The sequence below is a fragment of the Motacilla alba genome, chromosome 8 (genome assembly GCF_015832195.1).
Source record: "Motacilla alba alba isolate MOTALB_02 chromosome 8, Motacilla_alba_V1.0_pri, whole genome shotgun sequence".
Taxonomy (NCBI): Eukaryota; Metazoa; Chordata; class Aves; order Passeriformes; family Motacillidae; genus Motacilla; species Motacilla alba.
Window position 1 is genome coordinate 17,753,570 of NC_052023.1, and position 9,986 is coordinate 17,763,555.

Here is a 9,986-nt window from a genome sequence, read left to right on the forward strand (position 1 = left end):
TTAAATTATGAGTTACTTGGCTGTGCTGTGCCTATCTATGGAAAGAACCATAAAAAACTTCACTGCTCTTCTTTAGATTCCTTTACTCTTAAAGTTTCTAAGGTTAGGGAGAGATGTCTAGACATACTAGAAGACTGGATATGCTCTAGTAAGACTTGGTAGCTTGACATTTTATAAAACTTAAGTGATTGCTATTGACCTAGTATAAAACAAGTTGTATTTTCTTCAGGTGGGGATCTGCCACGCCTAACTGTCCTGGAAGAGTATTTTGATACAATAGTGCTCTTTTACTGAGCCCTGCCTGATGTGCAAATGGCAATGTTGATCAAATACAATAAAGCTGCTCCTATATAAGCCATATATAGTGCAAATGTATCACAAGAGCCTTTCCTTAATCCTGGGAGTAGCACACTCAACTCATACCCCAATGACTTGAGCAGACAAAACCAATGTTTCTCTGTGGGGTCTGAGTTTCCTTGAAGAAGAAGACATAAAGGCACAACTGAAGCTATAGCTGAGGGTAACATGCTTCTTCAGAGAACTGAATTACTAAAGCCACAGAGCATGTTGAGTCTTGAATTTAGAGGGTTGCCTCCCCACCTCATGCTAATGTTGTGAGAGATGTGTGAACTTCTTCACATGGCCAACTGCACTGTTGGGGATTTAGTCAAGCACCAAGTTGAAGTGAGGAATGTCTCTCAAATGATGATGGGAAATAAGGATGTAATGATGCAAAGAGCACAAATAGTGTTTATTCTTACTGATTTAATCAACATTTACTTTAGACCATCTTGATAAACTAGACACTTCAAGCATTTTGGAGTGCAGTGGAAACAGTTTTGCTGCACAATAATGGTTATTTGAATAGAAAGTACTTTTTATATCTCATAACTTTGCAGACTTGATCTGAAAAGAATTTTCTACATTACTCTTACGTTAATTTACCAACCCATTTCACAAGCCTTTGGATTACTCTCCAGTGGTATTGTTTGCTGTGTAGAGTGGTGTATACAGCCCTAGTACTGATATAGGAACTTTTTTTTTAAAAATGACTTGTGTGTGTTTCGTAAAATATGCTTTATTTTAAAATTAGGGCTTCCTGTTGCAGCTGTTCCAGGAGCTCTGAGTCCTTTGGCTATTCCAAATGCTGCTGCTGCAGCTGCAGCTGCTGCTGCTGGCCGTGTGGGAATGCCTGGAGTTTCAGCTGGTGGCAATACAGTCCTCCTGGTTAGCAATTTAAATGAAGAGGTTAGTGAAACAATTTTACTTTTTTTCCCCCCCTTTAGTCACACTTCATTTGTCAGTATTTTATAATTTCTTTGCATTTGGCCTCTTACATTTGGATTTTAAGCTCAAAGTATTTTTGCTGTTTTTTTAATAATCCCCAAAGTTTATTTTAAAGCCATTGTTAAATACATTTTTGTTCCTAGGTAGCTCACAATTTAAAATATCCTTTGACAGTCAGCTACCTGTTTTTTCTAAGAAAAATTTGGTAACTTCTTCATGTTTGAATACCAACTATTCTTTCTTTTGTAACTGTAATCATGTAAACTAGAATTTCTGTTTGTTTCTAATTGTTTGCTGTTTCATTTCATGCTTGTATCTCACATTTTTGAGTCTTAATTTGTGTGAACTACTCTAACACATTTTTCTTTGAAGGTTCTCCCAAAGATCTTGACGAGGCACTCTTCCAGTCTCTCTTAGTAATTTTTTTTCTTTGCAGTTACTCATTTGTCTTAAAAAAAAAAAAAAAGTGGTGGCAAAGCATTTTCACCTTAACTATATCTTTCTTGCTAACTCTGAAATCTAAAGGGATTAATTTAGTTTTGCATTTTTACTGTCCTTTACATTTATTTTGATGGCTGTGAAAGCTGGTATGAAATGTGGGAAGTTTGTATCAGTCTAGCTGTTCCATTTTTAACTGGCCTCTGTCACTGTAAATCATTAAGCTTTTTTTATCATCTAGTACTATTTTGTCATCCACAGTCTTGCATGTTAAAATGTTTCAGATCAGAGTGCCATTTTGAAAGATATTTTGCCTGCATTTCATAACCAGCCATGCTTACGCAGTTAAAGTTTAAATTTTAAAATTTCTATTGCATGCTTTTTTAATTTATTTTCATGTTGAGATGAAATGCTGTAGTTTACTCTTGATATGAATGTACTTTACCCATATTTGTCTTGGGTGACTACATTTTACTCAGTTTTTCTTGTACAGTACATAAACCAACCATTTTCTGACCAAATTCCTACATTTCCTATGTACTGACCTATATTTTATTTTTTTTTGTTCCCCACTTCCTTATTTTTTTTTTCTTCTGCATTGCTGTATTCCCTCCCCCATTTCATCCTTTTCCCTGTGTGTTCAACTTCCCTTTCCTTGTCTTTACCCAAATTCCCGTGCCCTTCCCTGTCTTACCCTTCTCCTCGTCTTTGTGTACGTTCCCTGTCTTCATTCCCTATGTTCATGCTTCTGTGCTTGAACAAAATGTTCCTCGGACCAACTTGCCCCAATTAACCGCCTTGAAACCATGATCCATGACCACCTCACCATTCTGCGGGAACCACCCTTCGTTATGGATGATCTGTTCATCTCCGCTCTTCCTCGACTCTTCTCTCTTCTTGTCTTACGCTGCTTGCTCTTCTCTCCTTCTAAAGATGGTTACGCCCCAAAGTCTGTTTACCCTCTTCGGTATGTTATTGTTAGCACTATACTTTTATTATTGATTTGGTTTTGTTTTTATGGTTTTTGTTTGGTTGGTTTTTTTTTTGTTTCACCTTAATTCTTATTTGTAGCTAGCACTTTGGCTTAAAGTTGAATAGTAAATCTTTTGCTGTTTTTCTTTTGCTGTTTAAATCTCTCCATAGACACAGATTTTCTTTTAATGCATGCTAATATATTTTGCATGGTCTTTAATTTTATATCATTCACATAGCTTTGAGGGTTTATCAGAAATTATTCTTTTCAAAATTCACTATTCAAAATCTTTATCTCCTTTATTCATTTGTGAGTGTGTTGAGTTTGAGCGAGTGATCTTGTTGCTGTCTGAATGTTCCATTGATATGTCAAAATGTATTACTTAGGTGGCTGGCTTTAAAATGAACTTTTTCTTTTGGGTTACTTTTGACTTTGAAAAGGTGTTTATGGTGATGTGCAGCGTGTGAAGATTTTATACAATAAGAAAGATAGTGCTCTTATACAGATGGCTGATGGAAACCAGTCACAGCTGGGTAAGATTAGTTTTCTGTTTATATTCCCATTAGTCTAAGTACTTGGAAATTGGGCTGTGTAAGATCAGGTGAACTAAATGCGTTTATAATTGTCAGTCTGTCTCTTACCTTGGTTATCCACCAGATCCAAAATATTTTTGCATGCGCTTGTGTTCCAGAAGGTCTGCACTTAAATTAATACCCTAAATGAATTCAACAGCTGAATCAAGTATGATGATCCCTGAATAAAGTTAAATATTGAGAAAGAGTCCTCAGACCTAGTTCTTGATTCTAGTCCTTTAGCACACTGACCCTTTGATTTGCTTGAGTGCTTTTCTTCTTTGCATGTGTGATGTACCACAAGCCATTGAAAAGTAGCACTCAATTGAGTAAACTTGTCTTTTTCAGCCATGAGCCATCTTAACGGACAAAAAATGTATGGAAAGATCATTCGGGTTACCCTTTCTAAACATCAGACAGTACAACTACCTCGAGAGGGACTTGATGACCAAGGGCTGACTAAAGATTTTGGTAATTCACCTTTGCACCGCTTCAAGAAACCTGGTTCCAAAAACTTTCAAAATATATTCCCTCCTTCTGCAACACTTCATCTGTCCAATATTCCGTGAGTGTTCACTGTCAGTAATCTGATAATACTTATGTGAATCACAGCACACTGAACTGACTAATGATTTCCTGCTTATGCTTATTTTCTTCCTGTCTGTAGACCATCAGTAGCAGAAGAGGATCTACGCACATTGTTTGCTAACACTGGAGGCACTGTGAAAGCATTTAAATTTTTTCAGTAAGTACCTTTGCTGCACATAGCTCTAAAAAAAGAGTTTTGCAGCACATCTTAAGAAAAAGTATGTATCAAATAGCAAACATTAGGAGCAACCCCTGTAGTGTTCAAGTTCCTAATTCCATTATTTTGTTTCAGAAGAGATCACAAGATGGCACTTCTTCAGATGTCAACAGTAGAAGAAGCTATTCAGGCTTTGATTGATCTTCACAATTACAATCTGGGAGAAAGTCACCATCTGAGAGTTTCTTTCTCTAAGTCAACTATTTAAAAAGGCAGATAGAAAATGAAGGTGTATTGCATTGTTTGGTGTTGTCACCTTTTGACTGTTCAGGAAAGTGGGGACCAGAGTTTGTCTTCTGTTTTTTTGGGTTTTTTTTCATGCTGTTACCATTCCTCGATTGTTTTAAAAAAAAAAAAATTTAAAAAAAGGCAGTGATATTAACTGCTTTTCAACTGTTCAACTGTTGTTTAGATAAAACATTGTTTTGTTTAAAAGATTTCAAGTTAATACCACATATTTTCAACTTAGTTGACGTACGTGCCTTAAAAAGGAAAATTAGTACTGCTGGAATTGCATAACTAGTAAAAAGCAAATTTGGTTGTCTGGGGCACATTGTTACATGATAATTTAAATATTGTTAGGCAGGGGTGTGTAAAAAGGTTAAGTTTTTGTTTTCTCCTGCTTGATAGATTTCTTTATCTGCTGGCTTGTCACTTATTTTCTTTTTAATTGGATAAGATGCATTACGCTGAAAGAGTAAAATGATTTTATTTGATTTTTGCTACTTTTTGCTATGTGTTCTTTTTTTAAAAAAGCCTTTTGTATTTCATTGTTCTGGTCTAGATTCAGTTATGAATGTAGGCATTAGTTAAAATTAACAAGGTACAGAATATTAATTTCTTAAAGGACAAAAAGTGACTTCTGTGACTTTGAGCCCTACGTGAAAAGCATTGTGGAATCTTAACCTTTTTGTACACACTCTTGTGGGATGTATCATATAAATGTCAGCACTAAGTAATGTCTTGTTTGTGGCTGAATATTTTTCGTAGATGTTTTTGAAGTTGACATGACTTACGTGCATTTCAATATATATTGCCATCTTTAGTTTGTAATTAAGATATGGAATATGGTTGTGGATTTCTGAGCATGTACAGACTGGTCAAGCTAGTTCAGGAAATGGTGCATGTATTTTCAATGATGAAGAAAGTTTGCTGCAAATGCTTGCAGGAAATTTTGTGGCAGTTTTCTAAAACTGACAACCAGGTGGGACCAAAGTTTATGTGCCTTTAGTCTTAATTTACCTTGCATTGTAATATTCAGTTTTAATAAATCTCTTCAAAATATTTTGTATTTAGAAATTGATCTGACTTTACTATAAACATGGCTCAGAATCTGCAGATCCAGTTAATTTGAAAGCAGTTCACTGACAGTCTGAACTGTTACCTTGATTCTGTTTAAATGACCAATACTTTTTGAAATTGATGTACTTAGTTTCAAGATTCATAGATTCTGTTATCTATGTAGAAAAAAAAAGGTCATGTATATTTTCTATTAGTTGAGTTTTTACATCTTTAGAATTGTAAAATTCAGTATAGTTTGGAAGTGGCACAATTAAAAATTAATTTTCTAACAAAGTTGGGAGGTTTGATGGTTGTTTAATTTCATTTTGTGTGTACTCTGCTTACCTCTGTAGCATGCTCAATAAACACTTCTGTAGCTCTGTATTCACCTTTTCTGTCTTTCTCTGCTGCTTTCTATCCCTTCTCTTCTTTGTTTTTCACTTCTACTGTGCTTCTAAATTCATGTTATTCTCTGCCAGGGTGGGAAAAGCATAATACAAAAACTACTATTTATGGCTTTTTACCATAAATCTGATGCTGTGAAAAATACCAACTCTTTATTTTCAGATAGTGACCCCTTTGCAGGCATATGTGCAAATTAAACATTTCCCACCCTGTTATAACTTACTGCTTTAAAGACATAACCTTTATTGTAGTTTGTTAGCTCTCTCTTTCTATCTTTTTAGTTTTTAAGCGGATTTATGCACTAATAGATCTCTCAGGTTTGCCATGCTCTCTTGCTGCAAGTTTCATCTTTCATTTTTTTTGTGTGTGCTAAAGATTTTCTACTAATCATACAGTACACTCATGGTGAAAGTAACAAAGGATTTCACATGAGATCCATGGACCATGCATGTTTGAGAACAGGATACTTCACCTTTTCAGAGTCATGGGTTCAGATGAATATTTAGAACAGTTTGGGCACTTCAGTAGTTTTTCTGTATATTACTTTGAACTGATTGTTGTGGGGGTTTTTTCCCTTTCAGTTAGAAATAGGATTTTACACAGTTGCCATTTAAGGGTAACCGAATGATCTTGGAGCATTCGGTTAAAGCTCTCAGCATTGAAATCAAAGCATTTTTCAGTCGCTTTCCAGTACAACCACTGTAGGTACATTGATGTCAGAATACTTTGTGAACTGATGTCTTCCTTTGGATGGCTTTCAAATCAGTAAATAACTATCAGCTTTTGAAGGTCATGGTTATAATTAGGGGCTTGCATTAGTCTTAATACATTAAATAAAATGCATTTTATCAGAATTACACCCAATATATGATTTAAGTTATACTCCAGGTATTGCAGTGATCACCCAATCTGAAGTGCTGATAGAATCCTATTCATCCATACTCAAAGTTTGTGAATCAGCATCTTTTTACAACTCGAGCACCCAAACGCACAGCTGTGACTATTTCCAGTGATTTAAGCAGTAGTTAAGGGTCTGACTGAGCTGATCTGTTACGTTTTTCATCTGTACAATATGATGTCCCATATTTTTCTAAAATAAAAGTGTGTCAGATTTCCTTTTGTGTATCAGAATGTGCTTGCGTGTTTCAACTAGAAATGTGACTTGAAATTTGCCATTCTGTGTGTTCAGCTTGTGCTGAATTATTTCCACTCTAAAACATGTATCAGATAGCCTACAGTGATTGCCATATGTGTAATTTTGAAATAACTGTAAGCATCTGCACTGTCTGATTGTGTACAAATATAGGGGTTTGTAAAAGGGTAGCCTACATTCTTCTTGTCAGGCTTATTTCCTTAAAAAGAAGTTTCTATACTTTTCTCATTTTGAAAATTTCTGTGGCAAAAACCTCAAGGGAAAGAGTATACATTGGCCTTGAGTTGTTATAAATTCAGCAGCTTTTATTATGAGGTTATAGTTGTATCAGCCAAAATTAAAAGTAATGACAGTCATAATTGTCATGAAAGCATTTTTTATTAATCTGAAGAAAATCACTGTTCAGTTATGGATACTTAGTCTTTAAAGTGGTATCTCTTCAGAAAATACAGACTTATTATGTCCTTACTCCTAGAACTTTCAAAAACTTCTTTTTCATGAGATGGTAATGCATTTTGTATAGTAATTTGTACATTTTTGTTGTTACAAAATGTAAATAAGTTTCTGTATTTTTAGCTCTTCAGAATGTGAAGCATCACTTTTATTAAAATTTTACTAAAAATAAGATTCATGAATAACTTCTTACACTCCATGGAATGTGAGTTTTCAGATTGTTAGTAATAACTTTACCATAGGCATGGTGATTCTCCAAACTCAATTTCAGATTTTTAAAATAATTCTGGTATTTTGTCCGAGGGCAGTTGCTGATTTTTATTTCTTCATGAATTGTTACATTTTTCTCTGGTGGAACAATGAAATTGGTTGAAGAAGTCCAAAAATGTCTTTGGTCAGGTAATGTTGAGTGGCAAATACAGTATGTAAGTGAAATAAACCAAAACCTTATGGCATTCTAACTAGAAACTGGGGAGGAAACCTCAAAGCTAAGTGAATACACTTGGAAGTATTTCTGTATATTGTGATTTAATGTGTTATGAAAGGAACCTTTGCCCTGCAGGTTAACAGTTCATACAACTATTTGTAGCTTGCCATTTTTAATGTTTTACATTAAGAATTAGTTTTATAAGCCATTTGACACAAACAGTTTATTTGATTCTTTATAAATTTCCTTATGTTTTGTAGTATCTTACAGCATGACAAGATTAATAAGATTCTGCTATCTGCAGAATTTAGGGCACTGTGATTTCAAACTCTATTTTACTCCAGATAATTTGTCTAATTCTGTGCTTAGATAACATGTGCTTCTGTCAAAACATCAGAAAAAAGAATTGTGGGGGTTTTTTTGCCAACAGGAATATAAATCCACTAGTCCCATCTCAGGAAGTGGTTTTCCTACTATCAAATGTGTTACAGTGAGCAAGACTGCTCAAAAGGTTTGACTGTGCTAGGCAGGGATGAGGCTGAAGTCCTTGTTCTGTTCCAGAGTCTGGAACAGCCTGAAATTCAATTTTGCTGAGGTGAGCAAATTTTCTTTTAAATAATTAGGCAGAATACCCCATGTCTTGTAGTCCTGTTGTGTGTAGAAAGGAATATATATATATATACACTATATATAGATACATACACACACACACATATATATATATATATAAAAGGACATCTGCAATATTTCTTACCTTCCTGGTTTCTTGGGGAGCTGAGCAGCTGTAGCCTGCTAGTGTGATTCCAGCCACATAGAGGATAGGAAGAATGAATGATTTTCTGAAACTATAGGATTTGGCATGGTCTTTTCTACTTAATGGGCCTTGCTAAAGTTAGTCAATCAGTAGACTGCAGTAATTTTAACTATAGGGAATGATAAACCATTAGTTATTCTGTTAGTGCATTGGCTTGCTAGAAGCAGTGACAAAGTTCCTGCCTTCCTGTGGAATTATAGGCCACAATAATGCAGCTTTAAAGAATTTCTTTACCTTGTTCTTTCCTTTAATGCAAGAAGTTATTTAATATCACATAATCTGAGTATTTTGAGGTTTGAAATTCTCTTCAGTGCATGTGTTTGGTCTTTGAGGATGGTTAACAAAATGAGACTGGTGAGCTCCTGCTTCACCTTAAAAAAATTTTACAGCTTGCTATATCTGTTTTCTGAGTTGAGTGAATTTTTCTCTGATCAACAAACTAAATTTGGAGGAGGGTTACATTGCTTTGTTTTTTCCCTTTCAAAGTTTACAGCATGTAATGTTTAAAATATATTCTTTCCTGATTAGTTCTCCAGGCAGGCAGCAAAAGGAAAAGTGAAGAACTTTCTTCCTTGGGAAAAATGTGAATTAAATGCAGATTGATTTAAATGTTTCAAAAAAAACTTAGCCGAAACTAGCACTCCTATTATGGAAGAGTTCTGCATGTTTTATGAGTTTTAGCCCTGTTTCATTAGGAAATGAGGCGTGTGTAATCTCTGATCTCTGTGTGAATGTGCTGTTCCCAAGATAACCCGTCTCTTCCTTGTCACTCCTGTACCCTTTGGTGGCCTTCCTGGCAGGCAGAGGGGATGAAGGTCTCTAAGTAGCAAGACATTTCTGTTTCCATCCTCATGATTAGTTGGCTTGCTAGGTCCAAGTCCTTACTTTCAGTCTTATGGGCGAGGGAAGGGAAGATCAGGTGCCCTGTCTTTTGCTGGGACTTCTCAAACAGGCACGGACCTGGTTCTCTCCCTCTTAATGGGCAGCAGCTTCAGAGGTAGCCAGCGTGGTGGGGCCTGGGGATGCTGGGTACAGGACACGAGAACTGAAAGGGAAGGGATATTTTGCAGGAGGAGCAGAGTATTGGACACAGGAGTGTTGAGGGTGTTTCAATCGCTTGCATTCAGTTGTTTCATATTTAAATAGATGTGAAAAAATATTGACAAGGTGAGACATGTTGGCTGAATAAATCTGTAAGGGTTTTTTACAAAGTAGTCTGAAAAAAAGTAGTCCAGCTTATGAAGTAAATGTGATGTATTTTCACTTCAGCTCAACAGGTACAGGGGTGTCAGAGCAGCACTTGCCTGCAGACTGCTGTGGAAGCTGGTTTTCCTAGGATGAGTACTTATCATCCCTGGAAGCCAGCAAGACTGAAAGC

General features: G+C 35.6%; 1 protein-coding gene across 8 annotated transcripts in view; it reads left to right on the top strand.

Annotated features, from left to right (window-relative positions):
- The window catches only part of PTBP2 (polypyrimidine tract binding protein 2), a 45,396-nt gene extending 38,520 nt beyond the window's left edge, over nucleotides 1-6,876 (top strand). For 3 of the 8 annotated variants that reach the window (XM_038144168.1, XM_038144161.1, XM_038144163.1), the window contains 6 exons: nucleotides 1,094-1,248; nucleotides 2,659-2,692; nucleotides 3,139-3,231; nucleotides 3,619-3,835; nucleotides 3,938-4,015; nucleotides 4,151-6,876. In XM_038144168.1, coding sequence (XP_038000096.1) covers nucleotides 1,094-1,248; nucleotides 2,659-2,692; nucleotides 3,139-3,231; nucleotides 3,619-3,835; nucleotides 3,938-4,015; nucleotides 4,151-4,283 — 710 coding nt within the window. In that variant the 3' untranslated portion in view covers nucleotides 4,284-6,876. The remainder of the gene's footprint in view (nucleotides 1-1,093; nucleotides 1,249-2,658; nucleotides 2,693-3,138; nucleotides 3,232-3,618; nucleotides 3,836-3,937; nucleotides 4,016-4,150) is intronic. The other 5 variants (XM_038144162.1, XM_038144165.1, XM_038144164.1 and 2 more) reach the window with 3 other exon arrangements.
- The last annotated feature ends 3,110 nt before the right edge of the window (nucleotides 6,877-9,986 follow it).